The following is a 20721-nucleotide window of genomic DNA, read 5'->3' as shown; positions in this document are numbered from 1 at the left end:
GGCAGGCATGCCGAGGGAGGCGTGCGCTTCCCCGCCCGCAGCTGCAGCTGCGGGGCCTGCTGCGCCTTGGCTGGCCCTGCGCCCTGCGGCGGCGAGGAACGGCCGTTTCCAAGGTTGTCGGGGCCGATGTGCGACCCCGACGGGCAGGTCGTGAGTCTGCAGCAGTGCGGCCGCGGTGCCGGCGGTCGGCCCTGAGGGACGCCCTTCGGGGGCCCAGGACCCACCGCGCCTCCCCGGAGAGGTCTGCCGCCACCGCCGTGGCCGGAAGGCCGTGGCTGGTCAAGGCTCTGGTCCCCGTGGGAACACTTGGCCCGCGTTCGCCTGGTCTCGTGCACACAGGCTGGCGTCCTGCGAGGCCGCCACGTTCTGGGGTTGAGGCAGCAGAGCACGAGTGAGTGTGGCGGGGACCAGAAGCTGGAGCTGCTGGGCGTGGGCCACGCGTGGCGGGGACGCTGTGGCGCCTGGGTCCCGCCCCGGGCCGCAGGGCCTCTCCCGCACTTACCAGGTCCCAGGGGAGCACTGGGAGAACAGCCCGGGCTGGGTGCCCGCCCCCCGCCGGTAGGTGTGACCATTAGCCGAGGTTTCTCCCAGACCTCAGACCCTTCCGAGTTCAGGCCACAGGAAAACTGGATCCTCCGACTTGGGCTGTGACTCTTTGCTCCTGCCTTCCCTCTTCGCTCTCCTCCTCTTCCGACACGTCCTCAGGGAGGCCATGGTCTTGGTGGACGGCATGGACGGACACCCCGCTGGTGGCTGGGCTGACCGGTGGTGGAGGGCGGCCCGGCCGAGTGCTGGGGGACGTCGTCAGGGGAGGTTTCCTGGTGGAGGGGGGGGGCTCTGCACTGAGCTGTGGAGAAGGAGGGAGCGTGAGCCGGGTGCAGGGGCTGGAGCGGCCGGGGCGGAGACCCGGCGCCTTGTGGGGTGGGGCTTGGGGAGAGCGCCCTGTGCTGGCACGCTAAAGGGGTTGCTGTGCCAGTAGAGTTCAGGGCGGAGGGCGCGCCTGTGGGGGCACCGGGGAGGCTGTGGGCATGGAGGGCTCGTTTTCGTTAGAGCTCTCCGCAAGGGGCCAGTGAAGGCTGCCAGCCGGACGTGGCCTTTGGGAGAGGTGTTCTGGCGATCGGGGCTGGGTGGCAGGGGTGGCCCTGAGTACCTGTGTGACCCGTCCACTGGTTTGGTTTGGGGCGTCCAGGGGAGCGGAGTGGGTACCCGATGCCGAGCAAAGCACACTCGCTGTTTGGGAGCCCGCGAACGTCGGAAGTTGATTCGGCACAGGATGTTCTGGGAACACAGCAGGGACCCCAACCCGAAGTGCAGGGGTTGGAGGCGGGGAAGGCTTGCCTGAGAAACTGACTGTCAAACCCAGCCCTAAGGAGAGTGGGTGGAGCCTGAGGTCTGGTGGAGGGGTCGCAGTGCGGGGGTGGGGTGGGGGGAGGCCGTAGCCGGCACTGGGGTGCAGGAGAGCTGTGGGAGGGGCTAGAACTGGGGAGGGAAGCCCTTGCAGTGCTGTGGGAAGGTTCTGCTGGGATCACCCACGTGTGTGGGGGGGCCGGGACCAAGGACAGGGCGTCAGAAGATCACAGAAGGCTGTTGAGGTGACCAGTGGGGGAGACAGATGCCCACGTCTGGTTGGGGACGGCAGAGGGGGTACCTCCTGGGGGCGGAACTTGTCAGCTGGGCCGCTGGAAGACCGCCTGTGGCGGGGGGAGCTCGGGTGGAGGCTGGCGAGGCCTCTTTCTCCTTCTCCGCCCTGGGTGACGATCTTGGTTCACGCACCGTTTGGAATTCAGAGAAACTGAATTCCGGGGCAGCCAAAGGGTGGTCGAGCTCATTAGACTTAGATCTGATAGGATGTAACTTTGTATTGAGATGTGTCTCAATATTCACTTAGCTAGAAGCCTTACACGTTATGTTTTCACGGTCTGGGATAGTTTAATACAGCTGTGAGCTTGAAAAAACTATATCTTCTGAGAAATTTACTAACCAAAGCATAGGAACATTTAAGAACGGTAATGGAAGATTTGGGGCCGTTTCTCCGCTGTCTGAGCTGACCGGCGTCGGAAGCCCTTGCGGCACCTGAGGGCGCGCCCCGCCCAGGCCCGTCCCTGCGGGCGGTTTCCCAGCTGCTCTGAAGTAGCGAATACGAGCCCTTGTTTGCAGAAGCCAGAGGCTTGGCTTGCAGCATGCAGCACAGCTCTCTTCATAAAATAACGATAGGTTTGGGGTTCAGAACGTGGGAGACAGTGAAGTTTTTAAAAAGCCGGAACAGAGGTTCCCGTGCTAATGGGGTGACTGGAACATTCGGAGAGAAAGCCCTGGTCCGACGCTGTCTGTCTGTGCGGGGCCTGAGGCAGGGGGCGCGGGAGCAGCGCCACGGAGCCGCGGCGTGAAGGCAGGACCGCTCCAGTGCGCATCTGGCCGCGCGGGATGCCACCTTCGCAGCATTTCGTTTGCCTGCCTGCCTGCCCGCCCGCCCGCAGCGAGAGGCGCGCGCCTGGCCCGTGGGCCGTGGGGGCGGGGCCGGCCGCGGGCAGTGACGCACCCCCCACGCGCCCTGTGTTTCAGGCATTACAAGAAGCGGTGCCAGGGGCGCATGCGGAAGCACGTGGGGGACCTGTGCCTGCAGGCGGGCATGCTGCAGGACTCGCTGGTGCACTACCACATGTCGGCGGAGCTGCTCCGCTCGGTCAACGACTTCCTGTGGCTCGGAGGTGAGGCGGTCAGGGGGCCAGGGGCAGGGGTCAGATACGCCATCGCGGCCACTCCCGCTCGGGGGGCGGGGGGGGGGCGAGGAAACGGGAAACGGCCCCCCACACAAAGGGCGCCGGAGGAGGGGCAGGCGGCCTGCTGGGTGCTCAGGGCCGTCTCCGTCTCTGGCGACCTCCTGGCCTTGCCCCTCACTGCACGCTGGTTCCTCGGTCCTCCGGTTTTCAATTTTACCACGTCCCGCCCTCCACCGGGCACCACCCCCACCTCAGTCGGCTCCCACACCCCCTCTTCGGAGCCTCGCCCACCCCCCGGCCGGCGGGTGGAGGAGCAGGCCGATCCGAATGCTGGAACAGACGTGAACTCGAGGGAAGGACTTAATGCACCACCGCCACGCTCGGCCAGCCCCACGGAAGTGCACGCACACGGGGTGTCCCAGAGGCCGCGTGCGGCGGCCGCCAGCCGACCGACTGCGGGAGCTGGCATGGGAGTCCGGCGCGGACGCCGGACCTCAGGAGCTCTGCGGAGATGTCAGACGGGGCCGCTCCCCCAGCCTGTTCGTTCTGTTGGGGACACCAGTTGCCTCCCCCAAAAATCCCACAGGTCTCGGGCTTCTTGTTGTTTCAAGGGATTAGCACATAAGTATTTAAGTCCTTTTATACTTCTATTCTGAACATGGTGAGCGTCTCCAGCTGCACCCCACGCAGCACCAACACACACGCAGAGAAGCTCTCTGTGGTCCTTAGTGTTCTTCCGGAGTGTCAGGGAGTTCCGAGTCCGGAAAGGGCGAGGACCGCTGGGGAGCGGATGGAGGTGAGCCCTGCTGTGCCACTGGCGGAACGGCCGTGCTCCCAGGGCGCGTGGCTGCCTGGAGAGGGAGGCGGGCCCACAGGGGCTGCCCCGCCAGCACGGAGGCACCCAGGGTGTCTGGTGTGGGCGGGTGCGCCGGCCCTGCTTTGGGACGGCTGGTGGGTGCGCTGGCCCGCCCAACGGGTGGGTGCAGTCTCTTCTCCTGTGCAGCCTCTGGCTTTGTGAGCAGTTCCCGTGGTGCCGGCCTCAGCATCGCCCGGCACGGGAGAGGGCTGGGGGCGTGTCCCTGCTCGGGGCCACACCAGCCATCTGCAGGCCTGGTCTTTGTTTTGGGGGAGAAGGCACACTTCCCCGTGAAGTGCTCTCACCTTCGCCGGGCACTGCGGTTGGAGCCGGGGACGGTGGCCACTGCCTTCGCTGACGGCCCTTCTCTGTTCTCCCGCGCAGCCGCCCTGGAGGGGCTGTGTTCGGCCTCTGTCATCTACCACTACCCCGGCGGGACCAGCGGCAAGACTGGCTCTCGGAGGCTGCAGGGGGGCTCTGTTGCCGCGGAGGCGGCCAACAGACATCGACCAGGTGAGCGCGGACCCCCTGCGTGCGTGACCTCTGCCCCCGAGCCCAGCCCGACTGGCGTTTGAGTGCGGCCTCGCGGAGTCGGACGTCTTGTGCAAAAGATGCTTTTTTCTGGTTTTGTGCAATATTTGTCAATCGTAGCGAACCTCGTAACTAACACTGACGGATTGCAGTGACTGGCCGGTTTCTGGGACACTGCGTGAATCGCATCAGGCTGACTTTGAGGTTCTGGGTCTGTGTTTTCTCCATGGTTCCTGTGCGTTTGGCGAAGCTGCTCCCAGCGGTCGGTCTCAACAGCTGATCGGGGGCTGGGCTGTCTCGTGCTCTCCCGGGTGATGGATTTCTCCTCACGAGCTGCATCTGGTTTACTCGTGTTTGTTGGCACCGATGGAGCACGAGGTGCTGTGTAGGAGTGTGAGCAGGGGAGGCCTCGGTGCCTCTCTCCCTGCAGTGTGCCGCCCCCACGACCGCAGGGCGCAGAGACCACCTTCTCGGACGGGCGCTGTCACTGCAGCCTGAACCCGGTGCCCCCCCCCCCCCGCAGAACGGACGGCCAGACGCATCTGCAGCGGTTCTGGGTGGTGGGCCGCTGTCCCCGGAGGACTCCCCGGCGTCTGGGTATCGTGAGAGGAAAGTGAAGCACACTGAGGGGGGTGTGGCAGGGCTGAGGCTCAGCGCCGGTCTCGGCCCCTCCTGCCTGTGTGCCCCATTCCGACTGCCAGCGCTCTCCGCCCACGTCTGTCCCTCCCTGTCCTCGCTCCTGCCCCTGGTGCCCTGCCCCTGGTGCGAGGTCACAGAGTTCCAAGGCCCCCTGCGTCCCCCTGCCCAGCCACCGGGTGCCGTCGCGTCCAGTGCACTCAGGAGGGCGAGCGCAGGTCAGGTCCTGCTGTCTCTCGGGAGAAGGCGGTCCACGCCCCCTCCCTCCCTCCCTCCGGGGGTGTCCGGGCGGGGGTGCTGGCGCCTCCCCCGAGGTTTGCAGAGTTCCCTCGGGACACCGTCCTACCCAGGCTCCGGGGACTCCCTGGAGCAGCGTTTCATTTGTCCCCTCGCCGAGCGCAGGCAAACAGTTTCCACCTTTCTTGAAAAACCGCTCTGTCTGCAGAAGAGAATGTCTTTTTTTAGCTCTGTGGAAGAACCTGGGAACTTTTTAGGGCTGAAGGCAGTCTCCGGGGGAGCGCCCGTGAGGCCCCAGTGAGAGCTGGAGGGGCAGTGAGACCGCGGGGAGGGCAGGGGCCGGGCCCTCTGGAGCAGGCGGTGAGGGGCCAGCCCCGTCACCCGGCTGGACCCCGGGGCAGGGCGCTGCTGCACCTGGCGCGCTGGTTTCAGGATGTCGGGAGCCTGGGGCCACCTTGTCCTCCGTCGGGAGCCTGGGGCCTCCGCCGCCCGAGTGAGGCCCGACACGCTGGCCGGCGCATGTCCCCCGCCCCCGAGCCATGTCCCGGGCCCTGTCCCAGCAGCAGACGGCAGACGTGCAAACGGGGAAGGCTGCTCGGTGTAGGCGTGCCTCGGTTTCCCTGTCTGTCAAGGGGGGAGACACTGGCAGTCCGCACCTCGTAGGGTCTCGTGACGCTCGAGGGAGACACGTAAACCCCTGGCACCCGAGCCGTGCGAGCGGCCGCCGTCACCAGTGCCGCCGCCGCCGCCGGTGCTGTGGGCTCAGGGACGGTGTGGGGGGGTCTCGGTCTCGTCCGCGTCTCGGGGCTTTCAGCGGGTCTCCTTGGAGACCAGGGAGTGTTTTCCCGCTTAAGTGGAGCTGTCTTTGTGTCAGGAGGATTCCGTACCCTCGACCTCTTTTTGCTTTAATTCTTCTTTTGTTTTAGTTTTTTAAAGACTTTGCTTTCCTCGTAGTCAAGTGTTTGAGGCCACTGATCTGTTTTTTTTCCTGGAGACTTGTGTGTGGATCTGCAAGTCTGGAGCCAATGGACACAGTTTGGTTTGTGGAGAACACCGGTACACGCTCTGCAGCCAGTCCGAGGGGGGTGCCTGGTGACTGGTAGCTGTTCCTCCCGTGCGGCTGTTTCTGCTGTTTCGTCTTAACTTGTTAGCAGCGATCCTCATTATCCCTGTAATTGTTAGAACAGCCAGGAACCACCCAGCACCTCCCCCTGCCAGGCTGGTGGCTGGCGCGGTCGGCCTCCCCGCAGGCGTGTGAGGGCAGGTGACCCGTCTCCACTCGGCGGGCGGGGGTCGAGGTTTGCAGACGGGAGGTAACTTCACCCAAACATGCCGCCTGCGGGGGGCAGGCCTGGGGCTCGAGCCCAGGCCGCCGTGAGAGCGCAGCACGCTTGCCCGGTCGCCCTCCCCGCAGCCTCCCGCGCCGGCCGCCGGGACCTGTGTGTGCAGGAGGGGAGCCTTAGCTCCCTCCGCCGCGGGCCTTCGGGGTGGGGGGGGCTGAGAGCAAAGTCGTGTGTGTATTCTCGCATGTGTTTTGTTCTCAGTGAGCCGCCTTAAACAGTACGTTACGTTTTTAAGTACGTGAGCACTGAAAACAAAACATGACAGTGATTGTCGTGAAAGAGAAGTGGCCCGTGAAAACGCGACCACTGCTGAAGACATGACTCTTGTTTTTCTGGTGATGCCGGTCGGGAGGAAACATAAGCCAGGCCGAACTGGGTGTGTCTGGTCTGAAGCGTGGAAGACGAGATCAGGTCAGTGACTGTTGCGAGAAAGTGGAAACCTGTACTTTTTCCTCCTGGTGATGAACGTGCATTTTATGGGACTTGGGATTCGGCCCGCCATGCCGTTTATGACCTGAGTCTGTTTCCTCGTTTGTGAAGCGGGGACGTTGCCATTTCCTGGGTGTGGCTGCGACGACGAGGCACCGTGGACGCACTGCCGGCAGAGGCGCTCAGCACCCTCCGGCCGTCGCCGGGAGCGAGGGTGTGAGCTGGGCCTCGGGCTGCTGCGGGGCCTCCGCCCTGCCCCCCGGAGGGGCCGCCTGTGTCTGCCACACACTCAGCGTGCGTGTGTGTGTGGGCGCCGTGGTCCACCGCGGTCGGCACGCGGCTCCTCTTTATTCCGGTGCAGCGTGGAGGTGCGTGTGAATCCCTCTGGTGAGGCAGGGAGCGGCCCACGTGCCTTCTGATCCCCTCTGCGGCTGAGGAGAGCTTTGATTCGTTCTTGTGCCTTGAACAGGTTAACGACCTCGGACAGTCACCTGTCACTTCCTTCACAGATGGAGACAAAGGGGAGCCTCTCGAGGCTTTAACGTGTGAGCAGGCATTTCTGTGTCTCAGCGGCATCGTGCGGCTCACAGCCACGGCCCTGTGGGGTCTTGCGCAGGACCCTCAGACCCCCCACTGCTGGGGGAACCCCTGCAGTGCTGCAGGACTGGGGCTGGGGGAGCGCCTGCCGGACGGGAGGCGACGTGGCTGCAAGGGCGAGTCCCCGGGGCCTCAGTCTCCCCGGTCTCTGAACATCCACTTCTCCCCGCTCCAGCTCGGGTTCCCGTGAGCCCGCGTCTCTGTCTGTGTCCCGGAGTGAGCGGCACAGCAGACAGCACTCCTGTCCCCGAAGCAGGGTCAGGGTCCCCGAACGTCCTGTTCTCGGAAGCCTGGCCGTCATCGCCAGCATGCGGGCAGCTCGCCGTCCTCCTGTCACCCGGGGCGCCCCTGCTGGCCGACGGCAGCACTGCGGCACCTCCAGGGAGCCCGGTTCGGGTTCGGAAAGGAGACTTACACCCGTTCGGTCATCCGACCTCTGTGCTTGCTGCTTCCGAACAGCTCGCCGTCTGGGTGCCCGGAAGAACGGTTCCACTTAGAGCTTCTTTGAGTGTGTCACCGCAGCAGGAACACTGCAGAGGGGCTGGGCGAGCGAGGGCGACGCCGGGCCCTTCTGCCGACGCGGGAAACCAGGCAGCCGTGCTTGTGCGAGACGGGCGTGCCCGCGGAGCCCCTCGCCCTCCTGGGGGGTCGAGGCCGCGGCTCACGTCCGCTAGTGGTCAGTCAGTGGGGGGCGCCTGAGTCGGGTTTGAGGGCAGAGGCCCCCCTGCCCTCGTGTGCATAAAAATTGTCCATTTTTCATGGTCGAGCTTTCTCTTTGCTCTTCGAACCCCGTCTCCGGCCCCCGAGGCTCGCCGACCCACACCGGGTGTCCCGGGGGGTGCGGCACACGCAGGGGCGGTGCCTCAGGCCTGCTCCCAGCAGGGGGCTTGAGGCCGCCTGCCCGTGTGCGGCTGGGGGAGGGGCTTTCGCGGCGGAATGCGGTGACTTCGAGTGCTCTGCGGTCTCCGCGCAGTGGGGTCCCCCGGCCCCCCGCCCGTCCGTTACGGAGAGGCCAGATACCCGAGGGCTGCGCTGGTGGCTCAGCATCACAAAGGCTCCAGCCGTGGTTCCCGGGTAAAGGACGGCGCACAGAGTCGTGTGTCTGACCAGGCTTCCCACCGGGCGGAGTTGCAGGGTTGTCTGGGGACGCGTCCTCATGCAGCTCCGCCAGCGGGTGCCCTGGGGAGCGGGGTGCCCTGGGGAGCGGGCTGTCCCGGCTCCTCCGAGCCTCGGTCCCCTCATCCACAGAGCGGGGCTCGTCGCCCGTCCCCTCACGGCGGCCGTCAAGCACCATGCTGGGCGCACGGCCGGGCCCCGCGGGGAGCCCCTGTGCGTGCCGTGCCCGTGGCTGCCAGACGGCGGTGCGTCTCAGTCCGCGCTGAGCAATGGAGACGTCCGCGATGGTGCCGACCGTAAAGACGGAGAAACAAACAGAGAGTGCGGTGCCCCGGACGGCGCTTGAACGGGACCGTGACCGTGCCTGTCTCCGTGGAGACACCGGAAAAAACACACGGTTTCCGTCGGAGAATCGGACGGGGGCGTGTGTCTCTGACCCGAGTTAGCGGTTCTCGAATGGCCGCGGCTGACGATCCAAGTGCGTGTCGGAACCGGTGCCCGCGGCGCACCGCGCTCCCTCCGCAGAGAAGGCTGGTCGGGGCTCCTGGCGCCGGGCAGGCGACCAGACGATCAAGGCTTTCAAAGCTTCTGGCAACCATGAAGTGAACTGTTTTGCATTTTCCTTCTAGTTTAGGTTTTTTAAAAAAACCTATTTCATTTATTTATTTTTAGAGACAGGGTAAGGGAGGGAGAAAGACAGGGAGAGGAACATCAATGTGTGGTTGCTTCTCATGCGCCCCCTACTGGGGACCTGGCACCAAACCCAGGAATGTGTCCTGACTGGGAATCGAACCAGCGACCCTTTGGTTTGCAGGCTGGCACTCAGGGCACTGAGGCACAGCAGCCAGGGCATATTTTAAACTAACTACAAAGTTATATTGTAATAGTTGGAAATCTTTAGTTTGGGAAGTGTGCAGTAATTCTGTGTGTGTGTGTGTGTGTGTGTGTGTATGAGTGTGTAAGGTTTCAGGAAGCTTGTAGTAAGTCCCACACGGCCGTCTGGTGCCTCTGCCCCCACCGCCACACCCGCCCTGAGGTGTGGGCATGTGTTTGCACAAACGAATTACCCCTCCCACCATCCCTGCATCCCTGGCTTATTTATGGAAGTGACAGGCTCTCACTCTTGCTTGAGAAGAGCTGGGGTGCGTGAGCTTAGGGAGTGGAGGGGGGAGGAGCCGAGGAGGCAGGCACCCACACTTTGTGCCGGGGGCACCGTGGCCCCCCCTCCCCCGAGGCACGCAGGCGCCCGGTGGTGACGCATGGCTGCTCAGAGGGGCGCTTCCGCTCCAGCAGGAGCGCCTCGGGCTCCGAGGCCATGCGAGCTTCGGAGCACGGGTTGGCCGTCACCTTTACCTTTTAACTCACGTTTGTTTTCCCGATAAAGACCGTCCTCTGTTCTCTCTTCCAGGGGCGCAGGAAGTCCTCATTGACCCAGGTAGGCCGTCCGCGTGCTTGGCTCCTCTGGTCGGGCTCCCGAAGTGCTTGCTCCTGGCGGTGTGAGTGCGTGGCTGGGGCGCCTGCGCAGTGGTCCTGGGGACGCTCTGATTTAAGGCGCTTTAAATCAGACCCCCGACGCCCTGACCGATCACTGCCTGGTCCTCGTCTGGTGGGGCGCCGGTTGCTGCTTTGTGCTGTCTGTCGAGGGCCACCCTCCCCTGGCATGGCTGAGTGAGCGGTCTGCCAAGCGTGCTTCTCCCGCCCCCGAGTGCACTCCGCATGCGTGTCCAGTCCGCCCCGAGCTCGTGTGCAGTGTGACTTTGCTCGGACCCCGTGGTTGACGCTCCTCTCGACATCCGTGTGACTCCGACTGCATTGTCTGTGTGTGTGCTCCAGCATGGAAGGAGAGTTTGCATTTTTTGCAGGCTCTCCTCTGCAAGGTGTGCTTTCCCCTCTTAACAGCTTCCGTGATTAATCTCCTTCATTGCCTAATTATTTTATAATGAGCTCTATTATCTTCTGGCTTAATCGGCAGCGGTGACGAGGGGTGCATGATAAAGGAATGAAAACCTGCCTTCCTTGGAAGACGTTGATTCCATCTCATTGCGCATCTCGATTCTGAAATGAAACGGCGTCAGCCTTGCAGATCGCTTTGTTTTAGTGCCGTGTTGAGTCCTTTCCCTCGCTGACGTTCCGTGATCGCGTCTCGTTCGGGCGCGCGGAACATGCAGAGGAAGAGAGACAGACATGTTGTCCTCGGGGGGCCTGAGAGGCGCTGGTGGGAAGACAGTGGGAGGGTGGGCTGAGGGTGAGGGGCCATCCCGAGGCCCCCTGAAGGGACTCGATGCACGGTTGCGTGGATGCCGGGCGTGTCCGTGCTTGACCCACAGGAGGTGCCGAGCCGGGCTGCCCGGCTCTGGGCTGAGTGTCCGTGTGCCAACCCCTTTCCTGGCAGGAGAGCGAGGCGCTTGGGCGAAGTGGAGGTCGCCGGGGCCGTCAGGGAGACCAGTCGTTTGTCGAGATAAAAAAAGGATATATATACTTTTATTACTATATATTATTATATGCCTGCTCTCCCCACAGCCCAGCCGAAGGTCCTGAGGATGAGCTGGGCAGCCCCTGGGCGCCCCACCCGCGTCCGAGGCAGAAACCTCGGGGTGTCAGGCGACCGTCCCGGCCTTTCTGGATGGCCGAGCACCCTCAGCACCTGCTTCCCCTGGAACCGCCTGTGCCCCCCACCCCCATGCACAGCGCGACACTTTGCCTGTGCTGTGTGAGGGTGCTGTTCTGGGCGCCCTGCTGTTTCCTAAACGGCTCAGATGCAGGCTGCACATGTAAAGTGCCCGGTCCGTGGTTTCCACTCTGCTCCGAGCCGCACACCCACCGCCGGGAACCCTAGGACGTTTCCCCGCCTCGCCTGCCCTCCTGTTCCCGGTCGTAGGAGCCCTTCCACGCTCCGCGTGCCAGGTCCTCGGCAGACACGCGTCCTCCCGCCCGTGCTGTCTCGGCACTTCCCGCCGCCGGTGTCCTCCGGGGACGGGCGCTCTCGCGTGTCTGCAGCTCCGCTCTGCGTGCTCTCCGTTGCTGGTGCTCTCGGGGCCCCAGCTGAGCTCCTGCTGCTTTAGTGAGACCTCCCCGGAGAGCAGTGCGGTGCCTGCAGCACCCTGGGGGCTGGGCGCTGGTATCGCCCCTCCCCCTCTCCCGGCACGGTGCCCCCCCACCGGTGTGGAGGGGAGGGGCCGAGAGGCCGAGGCGGTGACTGGCTCGTTCCAGGTCACCTCGAGGAAGTGGCGACGTGGGGGTCCAGACCAGAAGCTTGTCTCTGGCGTCCGTCCTCTCACCGACGCGCCCCAGTTACTTTTACAGGAGCTACCTACCAGACACTCTCGCCTGCTTGGTTTGTTCCTGGGCTTTCTCCCCGGGGCCTCGTCTCCTCATTCAGCTCCCGGAGCTCAGTGCGGGGGGCTGAGGTGGGGCTGAGGTGGAAACGTCTGGACCTGTTAGTTTCTGCGTCCCCCTCTTGATCGTGCCAGCGACCCAGGAGGGTCACACGTGACCCTTTCCCGGTCCTCGAGCCACAAGCAGGACCACAGCTGCGGAGTGGCCCAGGGAGCAGCAGGCCAACCCGCTTCTGCTCGCCCGCGTGTGAAGCCCCAGCACTCATGCAGTCCGAGAGCCTTCCCGAGCGGGCAGGGCCGTCCTCACAGGTCATCATCCTGCTGCCCCGCTGCCCTGTAGGGGGGCTGGGGCTTGGGTTCGTGAGTCTTGGCCTGTGACAGTGACAGAGCTGGACAGTGCGGCCATCTTGTCTCTCGGCCAGCAGACGGCGTGGAGCCGGCCCTCGGGTCTGTTCAAAGACCGGGCTTCCCAGAGGAGCCCCGCTCCCTGAACAGGGGGTTCCTGCTTCCTGTGTTCCAGATTTGAGATCTGGGACACAGGGGGCTACACGGCGGAGGGAGCTCAGTAGCCAGACTCGGCTGCAGGAGGGTGGCGTTGTTTCCCTAAGTGAAAGCATTCCGCCGTGGTTCAAGTAATCGGCACCTGTGAGCAAACAGAAATGAGTTTGTATTCATGCAACTCGGGCAGTCCCTCTGTCTGTCTGTCTCTCTGTCTCTCCCTGTTTCTCAGGGTGTCTCTGCGGCTTTCCAGGGATGTGCCGCCTGGAGACTTCTGTGGGGACGTCGCCCTGCGTGTGCCGGGCGCCTGCGCCCCGAGTTCCTCGTGCGGTGCCCAGCTGGCGGGAGGGCCCCGGGGCTGCAGCCGCCAGGTCTGCCCCCTGCCGTGCATGCGAAGCAGGCCCTCAAGCAGGGTTTTCCCTTCACTTCTCAGGTTTTCGTGATTTCAGTCGGAATTTTTGAAAATGAATTTGTTTTAGTATGTTGTATAAATTTCCCTAGAAACTTGACGTGTTTGTACTTTAAAATTTTCAATTTATGAAGAACTTCAATGTACTTTTGTTATTTTTCACTAGGTGTTCGTTTGCTTCTTTATAATTAAAACTTTTTTTCAAGTGAGTAGCTATTATGCATGGTCTTTAAAAAAACCTTAGTTTTCTTCAAGTTACGTTCATTGGAGAGAATTTAGAAAGTAAGGAAAAACAAAGTAAATTTTAAAATTACCTCTGAGCTCCTCACCTCGAGATTTTATAATAAGTTTTGAAATTGGGAAGTGCAAATCCTCCAACTTTATTTTTGTTTTTCAAGATTATTTTGGTTGTTCTGAGTCCCTTATGTTTCCGTATAAGTTTCCGGATCCACTAGTCAATTTCTGCAGAGAACTCAGCGGGGGATTTTGACGGAGATCATGTTGGATCTACGGACTGGTTGGGGGAGTGTCACCACTTTAAGAATAGGAAGCCTTCTGATTCACGAACATGATGATTTTTCTATTTATTTGACTTTAGTTTTAACCAAAGATTTTTTTTTTATTTTTCAAAGTATCATTTTATACTTTTTTGGTTAAGTTTATTTTTAAGTATTTTATTCTTCTTGATGCTATTGTGAGGGCAATGGTTTTTTAAAAACGGTTTTTATTTATTTTAGAGAGAGGGGAAGGGAGGGAGAAAGAGAGAGAGAGAAACATCAGTGTTGGTTGCCTCTCACACGCCCCCTACTGGGGACCTGACCTGCAACTCAGGCATGTGCCCCGACTGGGAATCGAACCGGTGACCCTTTGTTTCACAGGCCGGCACTCAGTCCACTGAGCCACACCAGCCAGGGCTGCAGTGGTTTTCTTAATTTCATTTTCAGATTGTTCATTGCGAGTATACAGAAATAGTTTTTTCATATTGATCTTACATCCTGCGACCTTGCTGGACTCATTTATTAGCTGCAGTAGTTTTTTAGTGGATTACTTAGGGGTTTCTGTATACAAGATCCTGTCACCTAAAAAAGAGATGGTCTTACCCTTCTTCCACAGTTTGGATACCTTTTATTTATTTATTTATTGTTTTGCCTAGTTGTCACGACCGCAGTGCCCACGGCCTTGCCGAGCCGTCTTCCTGCCCTCGGAGGGGCGGTGTGGAGCCCCTCCCGGCCCGTCGGTGTGCCGGGGGCTGCCGATGCTGTGTAGAAGGCCTTTCTGCCAGGAGAACCTTCCCGTCTGTCCCCAGTCGGCAGTGTGTCTTACCACGAAAGGGCGTTGGGCTTTGTCGGATGCTTTCCCGGTGTCTGTTGAGATGGTCGTGTGGGTTTCGTCCTTCAGTTGACTGGGAAGGTGCGTTGTATCGGTGGGTTCTGCGCCTTCACCCAGCCTTACCTCCTGTGATGAGTACCACGTGGTCCTGTCGTACGGTCCTCTTACCTGCTGCAGGTCCACTGTGCTGGTGTTCTTGTGTTCTGTGGGGGTTGGTTCTTCAGCCCGTGTCAGTGTGCCGGCACGGGGTGCTCTGCGGTCTGGGGCGCGGCCGTGGTGGCACCTGCGCAAACATAAACGAGCGGCTCGGGGGAGCCCAGCTTCTGCTGCTGGGGAGGCTCGGGGGGGTACCATGCTGAGTGTGCTGGGAGCCGAAGGAGGGTCTCTGTTTTTCCCGTCAGACGTGGGTGGGAGGCTGGCTACATTCTGTGAGTGGAAGTCCCCCCCCCGCCTCTCCTCGGTGTGCGTTTGGGGGCTGAGGAGTTAGGTGGCTTTGCTGGTGGCAGGGTTGGCCACATGCCGACTGTGACGGCCACGGAAAGGAGACTTTTCTGTTTCTTGGTTCCGTGCAGCTCAGAGAGTGCTTTCGTGCAGTTCACGTCCGTTTGAGGGGACAGCGGTCTCCCGCTGGCGTCGAGGGTTTGCAGCCGGGGGACCGTGCGGGCTGGCTGCGCTGTCTTCACGGCGCCTGAGCTGGTTGGTGTGGGCTTGGTATCTCCGTATAATGCTTCTCGCGTTCTTTGACAACAGTTTCAATGGGAGGAGAACTCATCGTGAGTGAGTTAGCATTTAGTGCCGTGCTTCGATGGTGAGACTGTTCCAGGAAGGATGTGAGCTGCGAGGACCTTTCAAACGACTTCGTGACTTACACTTCAGCAGGGAGTCTTGTTGCGCCTTGTTCGTGCCGCTCCGTTAAACGAACCAGGGAGCGAGACTGAGAAAGCGAGGCCTTACTTCTGCCCTTCCGCTCGGTTCGCAGGTGCCCTCACCACCAACGGCATCAACCCCGACACCAGCGCCGAGATCGGGCGCGCCAAGAACTGCCTGAGCCCCGAGGACATCATCGACAAGTACAAGGAGGCCATCTCCTACTACAGCAAGGTGATGCCGCCGCCGCCCGCGCGTCCCCACGACGGGGCGTGCGCCCTTTCCCTCCGCGGGCCCCGCCGCCGCTCTCTGGGGGCGTATCTCCATTCGTGCACTCCCGAGACTTGATACGCGATGTGTGCGTACACATGCACACGCACACGCACACGCACGGCAGGCTGCCCCCCGCTTTCCGAGGGCGGAGCGCCCCTCCGGGTGTGCACTCACCGAGCGTGACAGGGCAGTGTCCCGGGTGGACTCCCGTCCGGCTTCGGGAATGATTTCTCCTGGGGGTGAGAGGCAGTCCGCAGCGCCTCTTCTGTTCCACGCTCTTCACCCGTCCTCTGGCCCGGGGTCCGAGAGGCAGGACCCAGTCCCCAGGAGAGGGCAAATCCAGAAGATGGGAACTTGAAGTGGAGGGCGATGCGGTGGTAGAGGGAGCTCGAGTTTTTGCAGCAAAGTACCATGACCCAGTCACGGCTGCCCAGCACCGCGGGTGTGAGAGATTCTCAGCGTTTTGGCAGGAGACGTGCACAGGAGCGGCAAAGCTGCTTTGGATACTGTAACACTTTGAGGTTTTGTAATGCAGCCAGGGGTGGTGTTGGCGGAGGGGAGGAAGGGTGCTCCTGTGCACCCTAAGTGCCCTCCGTCCCGCCTCCCTCCTTTGTCCCCCGGAGGGACAGACTTCTGAGACACGGATTCTGCCCCCTTGGGTGGGGTGTGTGCGTGCCGCTGCTGCAGGGTCCGTGAGTCCCCCCCCCGGTGGGAGAGCCGCCGTCTCTCCCCTTTCCTGACGGAGGCCCCCCCCCCCCCCCCCGCAGTACAAGAACGCCGGCGTGATCGAGCTGGAGGCCTGCGTCAAAGCGGTGCGCGTGCTGGCCATGCAGAAGCGGAGCATGGAGGCCTCCGAGTTTCTGCAGAACGCCGTCTACATTAACCTCCGGCAGGTGGGTTCCTGCTCGCCCCTTCACCTGCCTCACCCAGCCCCCGACCGAGGTCCTGATTTTTGCTCGGACAAACACCTTCGCCCCTCATCCGCTTTGCGACGTTGCGTGATCTTTGTGCCGCTCACGTTACCCTCGTCGCCTGCGGAGCAGCCGGCACTTGTAACCCTGTCTGGGTCGTCACACTCACAGACGTGAGTTTGTGCAGGTCCCCCGTAGCGCTCCCTCTGCACACCAGCTTGTTCCGTCGAACCCAGGTGTGTTTCTACTCAGACGAAATCATTAGGACGTTTGGTTGCAGATTGCTAACGCAAAGCTCCGATACTGGTGGCCTAGGCAGGTTGTGAGCATTTAGCTAACCTGGGTTCTTGTGGCTGAGGCTGTCCAGACGGAAACCTCGAGTGGTTTGCGTAAGGACTCGAGCCTAGGGTTAGAGTGCAGGTCACTGTGGCCCCCCCAGGTGCTCGTGGAACCGGGCACTGCGCTGTGAGTGGGGGCGGGGCGGGAGGGCCCAGGTGCGGTGGGGCGGGGGGGGGGGGGGGGGCTTTCCCAGCCAGGCGGAGACTTGGGAGTTCATTCTAAGAAGGGCAGGTTTTAAAAGAAAGGTCTCAAGGGCACAGGGGTGACGGGAGTGACGTGGTCCCACTCGTCTCGGGTGGGGTGAGCGTGAGGCGGGGGGCTGGTGTGGAGACCTGGAGGGGTCCCGGTGCGTAGCGTGGTGGTCCCCACCAGAGTGGTCGGGCCGCAGCAGACAGATTGCAAAGACGTCCTGGTCGTGGGAAGGAAAGGGTCGGCCATGGCGTGGAGGAGGGGCGGAGGGGGCAGCTCCCAGGTTTCTGTCTGGGTCAGTCGGGTGGTCGCCGGGGGACGCCGGTCACGTGTGCTTTGAGAAGGGAGAATGTGGTGGGGGGGGTCCCAGAGGGAGGCTGATGTCATGAAGAGACAGATTTGTGGGCCTGGCGGGGGGAGGGCTTAGGTGAGGGAGGGTAGGGGTGGGAGAGAGAGACTTTAACATTCTTTTATCTTTTGAACACGCAAAAGCGTGTATGAATAAGAAGGCCCTTGCCCCCGCCGTCCAGGCCCAGATTCAACGTGTGTTCTGCCCTGCTGCCTGCAGAGGCTGTTAGTGTGCTAAGCAGGACCAGAGTGGCAGAGGGAGCAGTGCGCAGGAGCCTAGCGTGGACGCGCGTCTTTCTTGTGCGTGTTTGGGCGTTTCACGTGTTCGCTCTCTCGGCCTGTGGACAGAGGAGCGTGTCGTCGGCACAGTGGTCGAGCAGGTGTGCCCTGGGCCCAGGCTGCCGGGCCGCCCTCGGGCCTCCCCCTCTAGGGTGGGCGGGGGTGTGGGCGGGGGTGTGGGGGGGCTGCCCCTCAGGGCCTCGGCCCCGCCCCTCAGGGCCTGGGCGCCTCTGCTGCACGCGTGGTCGCTGGCCCTCCGCCCGCACCGCAGTGGGGTTCCCGGCTTGCACCCTGGCGGGGGGAGGGCCCAGGGGTCAGGCGTTGCACCCGTCGGCCCGAGTGAACATGTCTGCGGCGTGGGCGCCCGTGTGTCCTCAGGAAAGGGTTGCCACGGGGTCTTCTGTCCTGCCCAGACGTTTCCGACACACGTGGGCAGGGGAAGACAAAGCCCGCCCCTCACCGTGGGAGCTTCGGGTACGGGGGAGCGGACCGAGGGCGGCGGGCCTCACGCCTCTGGAAGGGACATCGGCCCGGAGGACGGGGCCTGCAGCAGCGGGGACCTGCGGGCCGGCAGCGTGGCTGGGCCGGGAGTGGGAGGGTTTGGGGCAGAGTTGTCTCGAGGTTTGCGTGCTCCTAAGGACTGGCGTTACTTTGCCAGTTAACACGGCAGGTTTGGGCTTGCCGTGACGCTGTTTTCGCAGGTGGGCATACGAACACACGTATTTGTGAAATAAGATGATTTTTACATGAAACCTGAGGAATTTGCTGTGCTGGGAGCAGCGCTCCTGGCCTGTGGGCTCGGTGCCCACGCGGAACACCAGGGGGCAGCAGAGGCACGCCGGAGGGGCGTCCCAGGCGCTCTGCAGCCCCCTGCTGGTGGCTGCGGTTGCCCCACCGCGGCTCCTGGCTGTGTTCCCTCGGCCGGACGAGCAGACAGCGGGACAGTGAGCCCTGGTGGGACTCCGAAACACTGAAGAAGAGGGGTCTGCGCCTCTTCTGGAGTGGAAGCAGCTTTTTGTTCTTTTTTTTTTAATTTTATTTTTAGAGAGGGAAGGGAAGGGAGAGAGAGAGATAGAGAGAGAGAGAGAGAGAGAGAGAGGGAGAGAAACATCAATGTGCGGTTGCTGGGGGTCATGGCCCGCAACCCAGGCATGTGCCCTGACTGGGAATCGAACCTGCGATGCTTTGGTTCGCAGCCCGCGCTCAATCCACTGAGCCACGCCAGCCAGGCGGTCATTAGATTTCTTAAGCCCCCGCTGAGAAGGACAGCGGCAGAGCCAGCGATGTGCGGATTGGGGCTGGACCCGGGTCTCTGTGATTGGCGTCCCCTCCCTGCGCCGTCCTGTCCGTGGCCAGGAGGCCTTCCCGCGTCTGCGGTTTCCTGCCCCCGTCGTGCCGCTTCCCTCCGAGTGGGAGAGAGCGGGTGCACACTCCCTTTCTCGTGGGAAACGGACTGGCGGGGTCGCCGTTGAACTCCCCAGAGCGCGCCCGTGACGGCAGCTGCGTGTCCCCAGCAGCCCCTGCGCCACTTCCCGAGCTCCTGTGGCCATCTGGGTTCAGCTCCCACGGCCTGGCAGCCGCTGAGCAGTCAGAGCCGCGGCGTGCTGGCTACTGCTCCCTAAACAAGCGGCAGGCTGGAAATGAGTTTGGGGAGCTGATTCGTTTCAGAATGTCACGCGGACCTTGGCCTAAAGCATGGCCTGGGACCGTTGTGTAGTCCCCAGAGTCCTGTGCCGTGACGTCCGTGCTGACTGGCGTGCCGAGGCGTGCAGGGCCCACGGCTGGCGGGGAGCCTGGGCCCCAGCCGCGTCCGTTCACGGTCCTCTTTATGGCTTGAAGGGGCTGCAGTTCCAGGCGTGGTGTCTCCACACGTCGAGCGGCACGAAGAAGAACGAAAGTGTGTGTCAGTGACTGGAGTGTGGCGACCTCCCTCCTTTGGCCGGGTCCGTCGGGGACCCAGAGTCGGGGGAGCTTGGGCTCTCGCCCTGCCTGTCACCTTGGTGTTAGGTGGCGGCCTCACGGAGGGCCCTGGCTGTGACCAGCATTGTTTTCTCTCCCCGGTGTCTTTGGTCACGCTCCGCGCTTGGCCCGGTGGGAGGTCCGGAGGCTTCTGGTGTGCGGTCAGGGAGTTAGACACGCCCGCCTGTCTTAGGAGACCTCCCGTCCGCGGCTGTGGCTGGGGCCTCTGCCCCATGACCTCTTTCTTCCCGGAAAGCAGAGGCTGTGTCCTTCCCACGTCTGCGTGTCCACAGGCCCTGGACCCGACGTAAAGCCTCAGGGAAGAGCAGAGGACGGTGTCCACGCGGCCTCCTCGGGGTGGGCACGGGTTTCTCACACGAGGGTGCAGTGGACAGGGGTGGGGGGTGCCTTGTGGCCGACGTGTTAGCTCAGGAGAGTGCGGGCCGTGTTAGCGGAGGGGAGGACAGGCTGGAGCCCCTCACGGAAGCGGGGGCTCCCCCCCGCAGGCTGCCTCCTGGTGGCGTCCGCTCCCCTGGGGTCACCGGCTTCCCCGCACCTTCCTGCTTCATCACGCCTTTGTTCATAAACAGGCGCTTCCATTGTTCACCTTTACGTGTCTCTCAAAGCCTTTCTCCCCCCCCGCGCCCAGCTGTCGGAGGAGGAGAAGATCCAGCGCTACAGCATCCTCTCGGAGCTCTACGGGCTGATCGGCTTCCGGCGCAAGTCCGCCTTCTTCAAGCGCGTGGCGGCCATGCAGTGCGTGGCGCCCAGCATCGCGGAGCCCGGCTGGCGGGCCTGCTACAAGCTGCTCCTGGAGACGCTGCCGGGCTACAGCCTGTCGCTGGACCCCAAGGACTTCAACAAAGGTACCGGCCGCCGGCCGCCGGAACCAGAGGTCGCGTCACCCCGTTCTCCTCGCCTGGTGCTCGCCCCGGCTCCACCTGCCAGACGCTGGGGGCGCAGCTGGCCAGTGCCCTGCCCTGCCCTGCCCTGGGTGTGTCAGGTGCCGGGACGACACCACCCGGCTGTGGGGCGCTGCCCGGGGTGGCGTTGCGTGTCTCCCCAGCCCACTGATATCGTGTGCCATCCACAGACCCCCTCCGCGCCCGAGGAGCTCCACTCCCTGCGTGAGAGTTAGCTGCGTCCACAGAAGGCAGTCAGCCCGGAATGAGTGTGTGCATGTGTGCGTGTGCGTGTGTGCACTCAGGTGTGCGTGCGGTGTTGCCCTCACCTCGCGGTGCTGACGCGGGCTGTGCGTGTCCGACGCGGGGCTGTGGCTGCAGGGCAGTGGTGCACAGGGTCCGCGCCCCGTGTCGGGCAGAGCGTGGTTGGCGGGGGAAGCGCTTCTTTTCCTGTTTGCCCCAGAGGTGGGTGGGAAGTGCCACCGCTTTTCCCTGGTTCGTATCTGGAGCCGTTAGATAGGAACAGGACTGAGGTGGCAGCTAGACTCTCGTCCCGCAGCGCCACATGCGGTCACAGAAGTCACCCTGAAGACTGATGTGGCCGGAGGAGCCGGGGGG

At 62.6% G+C, this 20721-nt stretch overlaps 1 protein-coding gene across 2 annotated transcripts in view; it reads left to right on the top strand.

Annotated features, from left to right (window-relative positions):
• Positions 1–20721, top strand: part of TRAPPC9 (trafficking protein particle complex 9) — a 154136-nt gene that overhangs the window by 8630 nt on the left and 124785 nt on the right. Inside the window, exons 3-8 of one of the 2 annotated variants that reach the window (XM_028533659.2) lie at positions 2563–2708; positions 3961–4089; positions 9874–9900; positions 15016–15137; positions 15944–16069; positions 19851–20067. In XM_028533659.2, coding sequence (XP_028389460.1) covers positions 2563–2708; positions 3961–4089; positions 9874–9900; positions 15016–15137; positions 15944–16069; positions 19851–20067 — 767 coding nt within the window. The remainder of the gene's footprint in view (positions 1–2562; positions 2709–3960; positions 4090–9873; positions 9901–15015; positions 15138–15943; positions 16070–19850; positions 20068–20721) is intronic. The other variant, XM_028533660.2, reaches the window with a different exon arrangement.

Source organism: Phyllostomus discolor, chromosome 7 (genome assembly GCF_004126475.2).
Source record: "Phyllostomus discolor isolate MPI-MPIP mPhyDis1 chromosome 7, mPhyDis1.pri.v3, whole genome shotgun sequence".
NCBI classification, from domain to species: domain Eukaryota; kingdom Metazoa; phylum Chordata; class Mammalia; order Chiroptera; family Phyllostomidae; genus Phyllostomus; species Phyllostomus discolor.
Note: the sequence above shows the minus strand (reverse complement) of the source record. Positions and strands in the feature narration are given on the sequence as shown.